The following is an 18156-nucleotide window of genomic DNA, read 5'->3' as shown; positions in this document are numbered from 1 at the left end:
CACACCTTGTGCCTGCCACACCATCATTAATCTGTTCTCTATTTCTGCAGTTTTGTCATTTGAAAGATGTTACATAAATGAAATCTTGCTGCAGGTAGCCTTGTATGGCTAGTTTTTTTTTTTTTTTTTTTTCCTCAGCATAAATTCAATTCATCCAAACTGTTGCATGTGTCACATTTGCAATAATCATGTGTATGTTTCTGTGAGTTACCTGGTAATTTTTAAATAGTCTTATTTGTTTTCTCTTATTTTTATTTTTAAAACATCTTAGGCATAGTTTTAACATACTCCATATCTAGTAATTATAAATCTGAAGTTTTTAGGAGTCTAATTATGCTGTTTGTTATCAATGTTGATTATGCTTCTGGAATCTTGTTTCCTCCTATGACTAGCAGCTTTTTTTGAAAACTTATTTTGGCAGCTATTAATACAAAAAAATCTTTGCATGGATAGTTTAGGGATGCTTTACTCCACACAGAACTTTTATTTGCTTTTATCAGGCTCCCTAGAGTAATACCAACCTTAAACTTTTTAGTTTCTAGAACTAGGTTTTCCTACATCTGATTTTAAGTAATATAAAATATAAACCTAAATTCACTGTTACTATAAATTTTTTTCTTTGCAATCTTCCTTTTCTGGTAAATTTCTTTTTCCTGACCCACTGTTTTCTGAGGGAAGCACACTTTAAGTACTTTATTGAGAGGGGGTAGTATTCCAACCCTTCTACCTTGTACGAGGCCAAGGCCTTCTCTCACGTTCTTTACTGAACACTGAAACCCAGGCTCAAAATCCCTACTATTGGCAAATACCTTTAGGATAGTCCTGGTTGTCATTTCATCTTCATTTTTAGGCCCTGGGAATTTTTTGTTTAACTGTCACATGAGCTGAGCTATGCATTTAAAAGAATGGTTTTTAGTTAATTGGTTTTTCATATTACAGGATGTGAAAGTCAAGGATATACGCAAAAATGTGGACAGTGAATCTCCAAGATGAAAAGACCATTCAGTGCTCCCAAACATCTAACTATTCACTCTTTAGATTATTAATCTTTCCCTTCTTAAAAACACCTTATGAAACACTAGGATTATAAAGGACACCTGGAAAATACTAGCGTAGCTGGTGCTACAGGAATTTATAAGGGAAAAAGGTGCCAAACAATGTTCTTTACATTACAATTTTCAGACAAAACAGCCAGGAAAGGCTTTATTACATGAGACTTAAGGGTAGAGTAAAATGTGAATAGATGTGGGAGTCAGCTGATTACATTAGAATTGTTCAGGTGTGAAAAAAGAAAATTTCTTCAAGGAACAAGCAGCAGAACAGCCTTTCTGCCACGGAAGTTTTCTACAGATGAATAGTAGAAGCAAAAGAAGTTTCAGCTAATTTGTGAATTTAAATAGGTATTTTCCAGGTAGACAGAGGTGAGGAAAGGAGTAGCTAGCCCATTCTAGGCCTCTCAGGATAAGACTCAGGAACAGAAGAAAGGAACTGCATAATATGTTTATGAAAGTAGAAGTATAATTTATTGGGGCTAGAAAATAAATAGGTTGTGTGTATAGAGGTAGAATAAAACAAAGATATCAGTAGAAAGGTTAGGCAAAGACTAAAGTTAAGTTTGGAGTTTGATTTTGGATTTTATCCAATGGGATGATAGTAAACCATATGGTATATTGATGTCCATAAGTAAAAGAAGTCCTCAGCATAATTTATATGCAACTAAATATACAAACCTAAAATAACAATGGAAATTATACCTCTTCAGATTGTGCAGGCTACAACTTGCACAACTGTATGCCACAGCTATGAATTTGGGAGCCACTAAAAGATTTGATGCCAGAGAATCTAAAATGATGTATGCATTTAGGAACTACTACTCTAGTAAATGAATAGATAATTGCAGGATTGGAGGTCATGAGATAAGTTAGAAAACCAATGCAATAATAGTCTTGATGAGAGATACTGAATGCATGAACTAAAGTAGAAATGAGAATAAGAGGATAGAATTAAAATGTCAAGGGATAGAACTGATAGGATATTACCATTTAAATACAGACAATGATGAAAAATATACTGATATTTCTAGGTCGATCAATTGGACAGACAAGATAACATTCATTAATATAATATATTTTTCTAGAAATAATGTAGGGAGTGAAAAAGGAAAACAAAATATATTTATTAACACACATGGGAGATTAGTTTGCAGAGAAAGGTGGAAATGTTGAGTCAGGTTGTGTTTGAAATGACCGTGAGATACCAAGTTAACTCTAGGCTAGATAGTGAATAGAGATAGTATATTTACATCTGAAACTCCAAAGAAATATCTGTAGTCATTTAATGGCATCTAAATGACATAGGAACATAAGAGAAAACCCAGATACAGTATGGTCAAGTTCCAACTTTGGAAAATAGCAAAATTTAACAACTTGGAAGAGAAAGCCAACAAAGGAGAGTTTTGAGAAGTGGGAGAAACCCAGGAGAAAGCACTGTCTGGAAACCAAGAAAACAAACTTTAAGGAAAAGAAATCACTGTATAAGTCAGGGTTCTCCAGAAAGACAGAATCAATAGGAGACAGTTGACAGATAGATAGGTATATAAATAGACAGATGGACGGACGGACAGACAGACGGCCAGCCAGCCAGCCAGACAGACAGACAGATAGATGATAAATAAATAGATACATTAGATAGTAAGAAACAATTTATTAAGGAAATTGGCTAATGCAATTAACGAGGCTGAGAAGTCTTGCAATAGGGCATCTGTAAGCTGGAGACCCTGGAATGCTGGTAGTGTGGCTCAGTTCAAGTCCAAAAGCCTCAGAATCAGGGAAGCCAACTGTGTAATTCTTAGTCTGAGGATGAAGGCCTGAGAAGCTGAGGGACCACTGGTGTAAGTCCTAGAGTCCAAAGGCCAGAGAGCCTGGAGTTCTGATGTTCAAGGACAGGAAAAGAGTGTCCAAGTTCCAGAAGAGTGAACTTAGACAGTGCCTTTTTTATTCTATTGGGCCCCCAGTCAATTGGATGGTGCCTACTCACATTGAGAGCAGATCTTCTCCACTCAGTCCACACACCTGTCTCCTCTAGAAACACCTCAGAGACATATCCAGAAGTAATGCTTTACCATTTCTTTGGATATTCCTTAATCCAGTCAAATTGACACCTAAAATTAATCAGCACACCCAGGATGCTCAATAGAACAAAATGCTACAAAGAAAACAAGCAGGATGAGAACCAAAATATTGGAATTTATGATTGGAATATGTATTTCATTACAGCAAATTCAGTGGCCTACTGGGGACTGATGACTAACTGTCCAGAGAGAATAGGGTGCCATAATTATATGAAGGCATAAGCCTTGGAGAGAAGAGACCTGAACCCCTCTAAGAAGAGAAAATGAAGTGAGCATGGATAATGACAGGTTTACAGGTATGAACTACAAAAAGGAGAGAATTCACAGATAGCTTCAATTATTTCAGAGAGATAGGAGGCAATTAATTGGATAGACTTGGAGAGCTGGGGGTACTGAGGTGGGGATTTAGAAGGAACAGTAAATATCTGGAGATAGCTGTTTTGGGAAATGGAGAAAGAATCAAGGACACTTTGGAATATAGAGCAATTTAGATAAAGTATAAAGCTCTATGTTTGTAAAGAGCTGATCAACACAGAATTTTTTTCAACTCTCACTTATCTTGGTAAGAAAGGGAGAAGCCATGGCTATATTGATCCAAGATTGCTGATTTGAAAAGCAGATAGATGGAATGATGATTAACCAATCTAGCAAACCAAGGATTCCCTATCTAATACATTCAAAATGAATGTATTATCTTCTGCCAGACACATTTCTTCTAAATCCTGCATTTCCTGTCTCAGTGAATGGTTCTACAGCCTCTCAGTAATAGAGTCATTCTTGACCCCAGTATCTCTCTCTCATCCCTTAAAATTCAGTCCTATCTATTTCATTTTTTTTTTTTTACTGATACCTCTATACTCTGACTTCTTTGTACCTTTGCACAGGTAGCTCCTTCTATAGTGTATTATCCCACCCTCTTCTTCATGCAATTCTCACTCATCCTTTATAACCTAGTTCATATATCACTCCCTCCTGAAAACCTTCACTCATAATCCCTTTCCCTCTAATCTGGATTAGGGACTCTTCAAAGCAGAGCATTTTGGTCATACCTCTTTCAAAGCACTTAAAACTTTATAGTAATTAATTATTCTCCCCACTATGCCCCCAAGACTAAATTCTTTGAAGGCAAGATTATGTCTTTTATTTCAAACAACCAGTACTTAGCACAGAATTGTTTGTTGAATTAATGAATAATTATAAAATGTAGCACTAAATGTCAAAACAAAAAGATAACAACACTTGAGAGTAACTCCACTATTGTTTAAAATGGCAGTAAGTGATTCAAAAAGGAGTACATCAGTGATGTAAAAGAAATGATATTCAGTGACAATTGTCGTGGATTAAATCAATGTCTCTACTAGTCATAGGTCCAGTATAATATTTGCACAGAAACATAGCCTAAACTGTATTTCAGAATGCTACAAGTACACCTTCAGTCTGGCAGTGGCCAGAAGCCACCCAATTAAAAGAATGACATCACCTTTAGCTATCATAGTACCAGCTACCATATAAGTAAGAAACAGCAAGATGAGAAAATGCCCCTTAGTCTTTGGAGCAGTCCCACACATTTTGTGAGGTAAGCACATAACATACTTGTTTCATAGTAATAAATTTAGCAACTTCTGTAACTTAAAACTAATGTTAGTATATTCATGTTTAAATAAATAAAACTGTCTCAGAATCTTAGTCCAAAATATCACCCATCATTTTGTTATGAAGGAAAACATTCAAAAAGCAAAGAAATCCAGATACCAGCTAGGAGAGTTCACATGATAACAGTATTGGCACTCAAGATAAATAATGAATGCTCCAAGTCCTCCCATGTTTAGCATGTGACTCCAATTCTACAAACCTTCCTCTTAAAATAATGTTTAAGCCTATGTATTCCATGTGAATGTCTATGTAAGTTGTTCCTTAAGTAGTTGATACAAATTCTTCTTCATATTAATACTCTGTCTTGTGATAATACTTTGACAAATCACAGAGTATTCAGACATTCAATACTTCTTTATTAGTAGTAAAAATATTGCCATTGTAGGAAAATAATTAACCAAGAAATTCCCTTGAGCAAAATCCTTAACCTCTCTTAACAGTTTCTGATTTGTAAAATTACAATAATAATCCCTGTATTATATGACTGTTGTAAAGATTATAGCTAGTGTATATGTATATATAAACCAACTATCACTCAGATTAGCACACAGTCTGTGAATCACAAGAGGTCTCTGCCAGGCCAGGCTCGGTAGCTTATGCCTGTAATCCCAGCACTTTGGGAGGCCAAGGCGGGTAGATCACCTGAGGTCAGGAGTTCGAGATCAGCCTGGCCAACATGGTGAAACCCCACCTCTACTAAAAATGAAAAATTAGCCGGGCATGGTGGCATATGCCTGTAGTCCCAGCTACTCAGGAGGCTGAGGCAGGAGAATTGCTTGAACCTGGGAGACAGAGGTTACAGTAAGCAGCTGAGATCGTACCACTGCACTGTAGCCTAGGCAACAGAGCAAGACTCTTGTCTCAAAAAAAAAAAAAAAAAGAAGTCTCTGCCTTTTCTTTTCTATAAGATCTTTTTTTTCCATTTTAATGTTCTTGGAGAATATATTTGCAATTTAATTTTGTACATTTTAATGAAAATACAGATAATACCCAGAAATATGTATCATCCATATGTATATTCACATATTTTGGAGGGGGGAGTGTGGGTGTGTCCCTCAAGTATGTATATATCCTTTTGTGCACTTTTTAAGGGTTTATTCACATTGCTTCTCCATATACAGACTTCTGTATTCAGTAAAGAGTTAGTATGATTAATTTCACAAATAAAAAAGAAACTATCTTTTGAGAATTGTCTGTAAAGAAGTTTTTCTTACAGAGCCATATTTAGTTAAAATCAGATCTAGCAGAGATAGAGATATTTTGTTATATATATTCTGCTTTTCGATTATTTTCCCCACAAACCATTCTTGGGATTTTTCGACTCTCGATGTAGATAAGGTATTTATATCATACTAAGGATCACACAAAATATGAATATTATTTCAAATCTCTTATTTTCAATAATAAAATTGAATCATCTAAGAATTCCAGTTTAACTTACTTTGCTTAATTTATAATTCATATATATGAGGGTAACAATAATTTTTAAATTATAATTTTACTATCAAAATAGATGCTGTAGAAAAAAGAGTTAATTACAGCAGGCCTGAGACTTCTATCCTTACAAAGCCCTGCTTGCAAGGTTGGCCCTTAGCTGGCAACTAGAAATTTAGATTTGGGGAGAATTCCCATCATTCCCTAATGGGTAAAAGTGGCTTATTATGTATAAATTATTTGTGTAAACAGTATGGTTTATGCTAAACACAAATTCCATTCAAACAGGAATTTGGAATTTTGGTGTGTGCTAGGTAGTAAGTGCCTATGTAATCAGCTCCAGTAGAAACCCTGGGCACTGAGTTTCTAATGAACCTCCTGGTAGACAACATGGTACATTCGTGGTAATAATTCACTGCTGGGGTACTTCACTGGGAGGGGCCCCTTGGAATCTTGTCCCTAGTTTCTTCCAGACTTTGCTCCATGTGCCTTTTCCCTTTGCTGATTCTGCTTTGCAATACTTTTGCTGTAATAAATTATATCTGTGAGTACAACTATATATTAATTTCTGTGAGTCCCTGTAGAAAATAAAAGAACCTTAGTATAGTCTTGGGACCCCCAATACAGATGCCATGAAATGTCTTTAATCAAAATATCTTCTATTATTTTCCATTTTATACTGTCATGTTATTTTCATTAGGTACATCATTTAGGAATAGAGAAAATAGGCTAAATAGTTAAGATAGACAATTATATAAATGTTGCCATCAGTAATAATATTATTAGGCAGGAGATGAAAAAGGCCAGAACAATTTTAATTTTCTCCGAGATTGTAGCCCATTTTATAAATGTAAATTTTAGATTATTTGCAATAGATTATAATCTCTTAACCAGGTTACTGATAATCTTAGCAATTTTACTTTTTTATACTAGAAATTGATTTCCCTTTGGATAATGATACTCAAGCCTAATCATTTTAATTTCATAATGGGATATATTTGTTTTAGAATGTCTTCTTTTTAGTCTTATAAAGCATAAATATATTGGCATGCATTCACTTCGCAGCATGTCTTAAAATCAGAATCTACTTAAGTGAAGATTCTGAACTCTTCAAATTTTTCTCAAGTACTTCTCAATAGTATTTCCAATGGTAGGGAACTTACATTTTTTTGCAGTGTGGGCATTTTGCCAGAGTGTTGAACCTCAGTTCCATCCACTGTAAAATAAATAAAGAGAGGAATTGAAAAGAAAAACAACTGAAAACTATCCAATCTGATAAGACATTCCTTTTCCTTAAAATGTCATCAGGGATCACAACAGAAGCAATCACCTTCTCATGGTTACATGAGCTTTTCCCTCCAACACTTCTCTCCCTCTCCTAAAATATAGTTTGGGATCTTCCTCTGAAACAGTTCCCATGACTTTTCCAATGCTTTGACGCAATCTAGGTTTGCTTTACATGAATACTGAATGTAATACCATAATTGGGGTCATCTTGTTCAGTAAGTCTCAGTTCACTAACAGGGAATAAAAACATATTTCATATACTGTCAAAGTTACTTTTCCTTTAAGTATTGAAGGCTGGCCTTTTAAGTACCTGAATATTTAGATTCATTACTAAAATTAAACTATTTATTTTACACAAGAAAGCCACCAAGTATGTAAACTAAACAAATTAGATATAGGTAGAACTGAAGTCAGGAACTGTTTCTTGTTGTCATTGCTTATACAATATAACAAAAACACACTGTTTAGTACAGTTTTCTTCCCTGTAAATGTAAGTAATAAATGTGCCACCTTCCTCATAGGAGTGTTATTCAGATAGCTGAAATGACTTACTGATCATAGATAGTCTTTGAAAGAATATGCAATATAAATTTAAAGTAAACCTTTATCTCATGAAATACATTTCGTTGACTTTATAACAATCTTCTTCTATCTTGTTTGCTTTTCTATATACCTCCTTATAAAGGGTATATTTCCTTGATAGATTTGGGGATATTTATTTAAGTACTTTGGCAGTTTGTCATCAAAACAACTTGTTTTTATTAAAATTGTTTCATTTGGGAATCTAGGCCACTAATTTTTTCTCTTCAGAAAGCTCAAATTCTAGTTACAGTAGGGTTTCAATAACTTGTGCATATTCAAATGTTTTTCACATAATAGAAAATAGCTTTTAGAAAATATCTGATGCATATTTTTTCTCTTATGATTAGATATCAGAAAAGAACATATGAATTTAAATTTCAAAAACTCCTTTCTCTTCATTTTTATTTCAAATCTCATGAAATTTAGTTAACCTTGTTATGATTTCTCTCAGTCACAACAGTAACATCGAGTCCCAAGATAAATAACAAATAAAAAAGAAAGAAAACTTCACATGAATGTTCACTATCTTTACAAAATGATGATTTTTTTAACAGCTGCAAATGTCAAACCAAGGGCATTTATTTTTTAAACAAGAGCAAATATTTCTTTCCTTACTTATAATGAGAAAGTTACAAGTTGATTTATTTTCAAATTGCTCTTAAAGTAAAAATTCTTGAGTTAATGTGCTAAGGAAGATATTAATATAGATTTCTACAGAAATTGGTACAGAACATTAAGCAGTGGAAGAATATAGAACTATTATGAAGTGCTTTTTTATATTTCTGTAATAGGCTTAGGATAGTTACTGAATTTTTAATGTCATTTCAAATGTTATTTATAAATAACAAATTTAAGTTTTTCATAGTTAAAAGAGCAAACTGGTTTGAGAAGGCAATTATGAAACCTTTGAGTCAAGAGTAACTCAAAATCCAAGACTTAAGGCTAACAGACTGACATAGGAATTTCACATAGGAATTTCAGTATTTTAGATGACCCCTAAGGAGATTGTTTAGTCCAGTGTTATCATTTTATAGTGTTCTTCATTTTAGCACAAATTATGCATGATAAATCAATAACTAACAAACAGTGGAGACTTTATTCTGTAGTTAATATATTACATTGCCAGCAATCTACCATATCTGTTTTTTTTGTTGTTGTTGTTGTTGTTATCTGCAAGTATTCACTTAAATGGAGTAAACTAAGAAATAAAAGCATCTATTTTGAGAGTAAGTTTCTTAGAATCTATTCAAATGAATGCCAATACCTATTCTTCGGAAAATAAGTTGAGTTAGTACTGTTTTCTCATCTAAAATCTGCCTCTGGATTCTTAAATTTTTATTGCCAGACCTTAAAGTCTCATTAGACAAATAAATAAATAAATAAATAAATAAAATCCCTTATTTCTATCAGAAAGAGTAAAAGCAACTTCTCTAAACTCCAATCATTTTTAGTAAAGATCTTCTAATATCTGACTTATTTCTAACTATTCTATAACATGTAATGGATAAATTTAGTTTCCCCAATATATATTTTGCAACTAATCTTAGAAGACTTGTTAAAAAAAACCTGTAATTCCTAAAACTAATATAGTACCTTACTGAAATATGTAGATAGATAGGTATAGGCAACTGGTAATACTTTGAAGTATGTTCAGGTTAAAACTATTGTCCTTCTCTGCTATGGCCCCCATTTGTCCTTGTATACAAATGAAAAAAATCTGACCCTGCCTGAAGTTACTAAATTGGCCCATTTCAGGACAAAGTTTGAACAAAGTTGCGTTGGCTTTTATTAAAGAACAACAGCCCTCAGTTAGTATTGATTGACAAAGTATCTGGATATGCCTTTCATCATCAAGAGAGACCATGGGCCCTTCAGAAATGTAATAGTAAACTCTGCTGTTCAGTTGTGTTAAGAAATTTCTTTACATTCATGGAGAAATAGCTGCAGGATTTATAATTATTTCATTCTTCTGGGAAATTATTTTTTAAACAATGCCCTTCAAGTCACTACTTAGGCTAGATGATCTTAAAATGGTTTTGACGGTAAAAAATGTTTGGACATACAATATAAATACTCCGTCTTAAATATATAAAATGGTATATGCTAAAATTGTTAAATAACATCCTATTTTAAATTCTGTTTAATTTTTTTTAATTTTAGCAATTCCCAATGAACATGGAACTCTTTACTCACAATCACCTATTATTAACCTATAAAATGAATGTGCCATTGAATACATCTTGGAAAACGCAAATCTGGCTTTTCTAAATTCATCCATAGTCCCAACTAGGCTGTGAAATGAATAGTGTAAATATTGTGAATTCCTAGAAAATTTAACTTTAGCATTATAATTGGTATATTAAAAGATGTTATTATAAACAAAAGGATGCTGTGAGAATATAGAGAACTTACTAGCTTGCATATTACTTTAGCAATTTTTTAAATTTCTTTTTTTGAGATGGAGTCTTGCTGTGTTGCCAGGCTGGGGTACAGTGGTGCAATCTTGGCTCAATGCAACCTCAATCTCCTGGGTTCAAGGAATTCTTTAGCTGGGACTACAGGCACATACCACCATGCCCAGCTAATTTTTTGTATTTTTAGTAGGGACATGGTTTCACCATGTTGGTTAGGATGGTCTCCCTCTTGACCTCGTGATTTACCCTCCTCAGCCTCCCAAAGTGCTGGGATTACAGGTGTGAGGAACCACGCCTGGCCTACTTTAGCATTTTTTTTTCTGTGGTTAAAATATCAAAATTAAATTATTTTTAAGTACAAGTTTTCTTTTTTTATATAATAAGAGCCTTGTTACATACAATAGTTCTTTTATTTTAATTCTTGGGAGAATTCTTTCTTGAGAGAGAGCTCATTATTTCAGGAAAAGTATTTCCTATGTGATCTTTTCAATAAAATATCTTGAATGTTTTGTCACAGATCATATTTTCCTCTTTTCTTTGACTCTGGATAACTCAGAGCTAAGATTCAGCCTCATTTTATCAACTGTATTAGACTAAATATTAGCATACTTATATTGTTATGTATGACTTCAAGTTATTTTTTCTGGCCTACTTACTATTTTTCCTGATTTTTTCACATTTGATTTTCAAACCTATTGAACTTAATGCATCTTTGTAACTTATATCAATTGCTTTGAGCCTTGTAAGCCAAGGCTAAAACAAAGTAGGAAACGAGTAAATGAATTAACCTAGTAATTAATAGTTTGAAGGGCAAATAACATGTTATGAAGAAATCATCTCTAAATACTGTATTTTAATCCAAAACATCTTTTCTTGCTAAAGGATTAAAGTTTTAAATCATAATTACTGTGCTAATATGATAATACGATTCACTTGCCTGCACTGAAAGTTAAGTAAGGAAGAGCTAGCTTTAGAAGTTAGTCTCTGGAAGAGCCAACTTTGCAAGTTGGTCTCTGCTTGCACATTACTTTAGTAATTTTCTTTTTGGGGAAAAATAACTAAATGTATAAATTGTTTTTTAAAAATAATAAAAACCATGGCACATACATACCTATCTAAACTCTCAATTTAGATCATTCTCTAGAATTCATTGTCAGATGATTCTAAAAATTAAACATAAACCTTTATAACCATTGTCTTTTTGATTGCTCTTTTTTCCTCATTCCCTTTTCTACCTTATTAGTACAGTCAATTCTCTCCCAAATTCTTTATGCTATTCTTGACCATCATCATCACTTTGCTGAAAAATAAAAGCCAAAATTGTAGCCTTGTGCTTTTTTCAGGCTTGCTATCCATTTCTGTACTATTAGGTTAGAAAATTTCATGAAGGTAGAGACTATGCTTCCTGTTCACCACTGTTTCCCAGCACCTAGCTTAGTGTCTGGTACATATTCAATATATATTATTGAAAAAATAAAATAATTTTATTTGTAATATGGCTACAAGGATTATCCATGGCAAGTATTTGGAATATAAAACATAACAGGAAAGAATTCAAGGTAGCTGTGGAAGGGAGAGCTCTGGAAGTAGGTTGAAACAAATCTATATAGAAGATTTTAAAATTGCGTTACTTTCAAAAATCTGTTCACATATGAAAAAGAAAATAACAAATATACTTTATATATTTAATTTAGTTAATTCATGTAATATCTATTGGTAAGTAGAGTGTGTTAGCTTATATTAAATCAATATGTACTGATTTTTTTAAATTTATTTTAGAGACAGGGTTGCCCTCTATCACCCAGGCTGGAATGCAGTGGTAAGAGCATAGTCCACTGCAACCTCCAAACTCCTGACTTCAGATAATCCTCCCACCTCAACCTCCTGAGTAGCTAGGACTATAGGTGCTAATTTTTAAATTTTTTTTGTGTGGAGGTGGATTCTCTCTGTGTTTCCCAGGCCAGTCTCAAACTACAGGTGCTAATTTTTTAAATTGTTTTTTTGTGGAGGTGGGGTCTCTTCTGTGTTTCCCATGCTAATCTCAAACTCCTGGCCTCAAGCAGGGTATCTGGCATGGGATACTGGTATATCAGGCATGAGCCACCATGCCCAGCCTATAGTTATTTTTTAAAAAGAAACTTGCTACCTATCCCCACCAAGTATATTTTCTAATTTATATACTTAGTTACTTATTTAATCAATAAAATTAAGAAAGACTTACCTCATCCTACTAGATCAGAAAAATCCTAGTAATTCTGGCTAAATAGAGTAAATTGAATAAATGCATACATTTCCACTTTTTCCAAATCTGACTAAAAGAATAGTAAATGAATTTTGAAAAGTTTAATACCATAAGGATAAAAAAAGAGAGAATACAACTTCAAATTTTTGGACAATGGAAAGCAGATGGACTTGTTGAAACTTGACTACCTACAGAGAAACAAGCCAATGATGGCAGACTGCTTCACACTGAAAGACCCAGAATAGGTGAGCTACTGCTGACCTATACTTTTAAAAGTGGAGGTTGGGGTAAGGATAAAGCAGGAGTATTATACTCCCAAGTTCACTGCAAAATTATTCATAAAAAACAAGATATGGAAACAACCCAAATCTCCATCAACAGATGAATGGATAAAGAAATTGTGGTATGTGCATACAATTAAATATTATTCAGCCTTAAAAATAAGGGAATTTTGTCCAGATGTGGTGGCTCACGCCTGTAATCCCAGCACTTTTGAGAGGCCAAGGCAAGTGGATCACCTGAGGTCAGGAGTTTGAGACCAGCCTAGCCAACATGTTGAAACCCTGTCTCTACTAAAAAATACAAAAATTAGCTGGATGTGGTGGCAGGCACCTGTAATCCCAGCTACTCTGGAGGCTGAGGCAGGAGAATTATTTGAACCTGGGAGGCAGAGGTTGCAGTGAGCCAAGATTGTGCCATTGCATTCCAGCCTAGGAGACAGAGCAAGAGTCCATCTCAAAAAGAAAAAAAAAGGCCGAGCGCAGTGGCTCACGCCTGTAATCCCAGCACTTTGGGAGGCCGAGGCGGGTGGATCACGAGGTCAAGAGATTGAGACCATCCTGGTAAACATGGTAAAACCCCGTCTCTACTAAAAAAATACAAAAAATTAGCTGGGCACGGTGGCGCATGCCTGTAATCCCAGCTACTCGGGAGGCTGAGGCAGGAGAATTGCCTGAACCCAGGAGGCAGAGGTTGCGGTGAGCCGAGATCGAGCCTTTGCACTCCAGCCTGGGTAACGAGAGCAAAACTCCGTCTCAAAAAAGAAAGAAAAAGGAAAAAAAAAAGGAATTTTGCCATTTGTAACAACATATACTAATGTACTAACCTGGAAGATATTATGTTAAATGAAATAAGCCTGACACAAGAAGACAGACACTGCATGATCATGATTATATGTGGAATGTAAAATTGTTTAATTCATAGAAGCAAGGAGTAAAATGGTGGTTGCCAGGCATTAAGGTGGGTGAGGAATGGGGAGATTTTAGTCAAAGAGTACAAAGTTTCAGTTAGGCAGGATGAATAATCGAATGTACAGTATAGTGACTATAGTTAACAACATTGTTTTATATACTTGAAATTTACTAAGAAGGTAGATATTTAGTGTTCTGACACCAAAGACACACCCCCCCACCACACACACACACAGTAACAATATGAGGCAATCAAAATGTTAATTAACTTGATTGTGGTAACCATTTCACAGTATATACGTATATCAAAACATTAGGTTGTACACCTGAAATATACAATTTCTGCTTGTCAAGTATACCCCAATAAAGCTGGGAGAAAAACAGAAGCATTGATTGCAAATTCTCACAAAACCAGGAAAACCACCCTTCCCCAATATATTAAGAGGAGAATAATTTATTCTGTAGAGAAATTGGACTACAGAGCTTGTGGAACAGGAATACCAGGCAGAGAAGAAGGCAAGAATAAAAAGTTACTCTAAAAACAAAGGAATTAAATTAAAGTCTATTGTCTGAAAAGTGGGTAAGAGCTTCACCCCTATTACCTCTCTTATCTCCTAGAAGGCTGTCTTTCTGACATATCTCCTACAAGAGATTACAGGATCTTTCCCCAGAGAAATCTGCCCTAAAAAAAAAAAAAAAAGACCAATTGATACTATAGCTGACAGCTTAACAAAAAAAGAAGAGGAGTAGGAAGAGGACAAGGAGGCATGGAAGGACGAGGAAGAGGGAGAGGATGAGGAGAAGAAAGTTTTCATCTATCCCCTGCCTGCATGCAAAGAGACTTGAATCAGTGACTTGCTCTCAAGTAAAGATAAACCTCTGCATAAAACTTCTATCAAAAGAAAAAAACAATAGAAAAAGTAGTTAAAAAAAAAAGAAAACAGAGATAAAGCATGAAGAACAATATCTCAGAGAAAATATAATTAATAGCCTCAGAAAGATGTCATGAAAAAGGAATGCCATAAAAAAAATCAGAGAACAAAGGCTCTGGGAAATAAAAAATTAGATCATCTGAAATTAAAATTTTAAATTAAGATTAGGAGATATAATGAAGAAGCTTCCCAGTAAGTAATATAAGAAACCAAAATTAAAAACAAAAAATGTAACGGACAATAAGAGGGCCCACTGAATATCCAAATGATGAGTTCAGAAAGACCATTACTAAGACACATCCTCATGAAATTTCAGAACACTGAAGAAAATGAAAGAGGAAAGAGAAAAAGAAGAAAAAAATACGTCATATCAAAAGAATCAAGTATCAGAATAGCAGTTGATCTTCTCATCAACAATGGAACAAATACTTTAAATTTCTGGCAACCTAGAACTGTACACATAGACAAATTACAAAGTGAATGTAAGATCAGATTAAAAACTGCTTAAGAAAAAAGGAGCTCAAATATAATATTTCCCTGCATATTTTCTCAGAAAGCAAAGAGTAGATGTGCTCCACCAAAATGAAGGAATAAACCAAGACCTGTGAGGATGGCATGGGATCTAACACAGAAAAGAGATAAAAGGAATTTTCATGATGATGGTGAAGGGAAGGATGACAATCGTATAGCAAGAAGACTAAATAATAGATTCCTTGTTGTATTGAATTATAATGATAGGCATTTTATAGTTCTATATAAGAATATGAGAAGAATGAATGATTTATACATAGAAAATTAAATCCAAAGGAGGGGACAATTGTTTATAAATCCAAGAAAATGTTAAAAGCCATACCATACAGAAGAAAAATGTACCATATTGCTTGGTTCAGCTGTGAACGGAATTTACCTTATCATAAAAATTGTAAACACTAAATATTAAACAAAATGTTGCAATTTGCCTGTGAGTATGAAAGCAAGGAAAGGAAAATGAGTGGGAAGGTGGTAAGAATGCTCAGTTTTCATCTTGCAGTTTACAAGTTAGTGGGTAATGCCTAAAATTGCTTAATCAAATAGAAAAAGGATAAGCAAGCAATTTAAACAGATAGAAGTCTGACCAACATTGCATAATCCTATTTCTACTAAAAATACAAAAATTAGCCAGGTGTGACAGTCTGCACCCATAGTGCCAGCTATTGTTCGGGAGGTTGTGGCAGAAGAATCTCTTGAACCTAGGAGGCAGAGGTGCAGTGAGCTGAGATCGCACCACTGTACTCCAGCTTACGCAACAGAGCGGGATTTCATCTCAATAAATAAATAAATAAATAAATAAATAAATAAATAAATAAAAGATGTGACTATCAGTAAAGCAGCTGAATTGAAAGCATTTTGGGAACAGTAATAGGGTTAGCTAGATGAGAAGAAGTCCCATTTGACATTTAGAATTATGTACATAAAGTTCTTTTTTTCTTCTTCTTTTTTTTAAATTTTTATTTATTTATTTATTTATTTTTTTAAGACGGGGTTTCACCATGTTGGTCAGGCTGGTCTTGAACTCCTGACCTCTGGTGATCCGCCCGCATTGGCCTCCAAAGTGCTTGGATTATAGGTGTGAGCCACCACGCCCGGCCAAAGTTCTTTAATAAAAGTAAAATCACAAATAAAAAAAAGCAAATAACCTACATTTTCTTAAGCTCATTCTTGTCTTAGTGACAGCAGGTTTTGTTTAGACTCCCATGTGTATATTCTATTAAGTATTTTTCATATTCAAGTTCTAAAGAAAATCTTTTGTCTCCTATGTGGGCTGAACAATTACAGAAAACCTGTCCTGGAGATCAAGACCATCCTGGCCAACATGGTGAAACCCCGTCTCTACTAAAAATTGAAAAATTAGCTGGGCATGGTGGCGCATGCCTGTAGTCGCAGCTACTCGGGAGGCTGAGGCAGGAGAATCGCTGGAACCATGGAGATGGAGGTTGCAGTGGGCTGAGATCCCGTCTCTGCACTCCAGCCTGGGCAACAGAGGGAGATTCCCTCAAAAAAAAAAAAAAAAAAAAAAAAAAAACGGAAAGAAAAGAAAACCTGTCCTTAATCATCCTTATTCTTCCTGACAGGATAAGTGATTATGAATTTAACTTTTTAAAAAAATCAAACTAAGTTTAAGTTGGCAGTAGTAAAACAAAAACTCTGTAACTTTTTCTCATATTGAATTACTTATACTTTCTTATTCTTTATCTAATGGTTATCTAATTATGGGTAACAGTGTTAATTCCCTTTGGTCCAAGAATAATTTTCAAATGTCAAATTTTTGATAAATTATTATTCAAATTTTTCTTGAATCTAGAAACCATGAAGCAGATCTACTGCATGAGATTGTATACTTTGACCTCTGCTGAGCAGGTGAGAGCAGGGCTAAGATCCAGCTGCTCACCAAGCCAAGGTACTCAAGGAACTAAGCGTGGGCACAATTTCTCATTGGCCTACATAGAGAGGATTCTTTTTGCAGCTGGACCAATCAGAGGATGTACCTTTTATCTAAATCACAAAAGATGCTGTATAGCCTAGCTGCACATCTGACTATCTTCCTAAATAAGGCTCTATTTTAATATTGCGATCAATTTGCATTTGGACAAAACCCTAAGACTATGAGCAGTAATCTGTAAGATCATGACCTATGTTTACAGATTAATGACAAATGTCCAGTGACTTACCAGGAATGTGTTACCACAGTGGCCACACACGACCCTTGTGCCTTCTGGTTGGATTGGCAATGCAGGTTGGGCTGGTTGTTCTTCAGAAATAAGCATTACTGGGCCAAGGTTAATTATGCGTCTACTGTGAAAAGAGAAGAAAACAACTTCACTATCCCACAAATGGGCTGAGAGCAAAATATGCAACATATGGCCAAAAATATGAAATATATATTACTTGTTTTATAAATTAAGTGAATTAAATGCCAAGCTGGAGGCAAAATGACAGAGGGTAGCATTAGTTTTTCAAAAGCAAAATATGAGTCTTTCTGTACTTGAGATAGAAACAATATATTATAACATTGGTCCTAATCAGTGGGAACCATTTAACTGCCATTTTAAAGTTTTTATAAGTTCAAATCAGAAAACAATTCTTAACCTTCCCTATCTAGGAAGCCAACTTGACTTAAGTAGAAGACTATGTTAAAAATATTCTATATCAACAAGAACGTGTGTGCCATGAAGGCACCGAAGTGTTGGGTTACAACCAAATTTCTCTGAGCAATGTGATATTCCTTTATACCTATTTAATCAGAAAGGAAAAG

At 34.4% G+C, this 18156-nt stretch overlaps 1 protein-coding gene across 1 annotated transcript in view; it reads right to left on the bottom strand.

The window, feature by feature from the left end:
• PIP4P2 (phosphatidylinositol-4,5-bisphosphate 4-phosphatase 2) overlaps positions 1–18156 on the bottom strand; it is a 53175-nt gene that overhangs the window by 14863 nt on the left and 20156 nt on the right. The window contains exons 4-5 of the mRNA XM_003940517.4: positions 17573–17696; positions 7381–7433 (exon numbers count right to left, since the gene is read on the bottom strand). Of these exons, the coding sequence (XP_003940566.1) occupies positions 7381–7433; positions 17573–17696 (177 nt within the window). The remainder of the gene's footprint in view (positions 1–7380; positions 7434–17572; positions 17697–18156) is intronic.

Source organism: Saimiri boliviensis, chromosome 15 (genome assembly GCF_048565385.1).
Source record: "Saimiri boliviensis isolate mSaiBol1 chromosome 15, mSaiBol1.pri, whole genome shotgun sequence".
In the NCBI taxonomy this organism is placed as follows: Eukaryota; Metazoa; Chordata; class Mammalia; order Primates; family Cebidae; genus Saimiri; species Saimiri boliviensis.
Note: the sequence above shows the minus strand (reverse complement) of the source record. Positions and strands in the feature narration are given on the sequence as shown.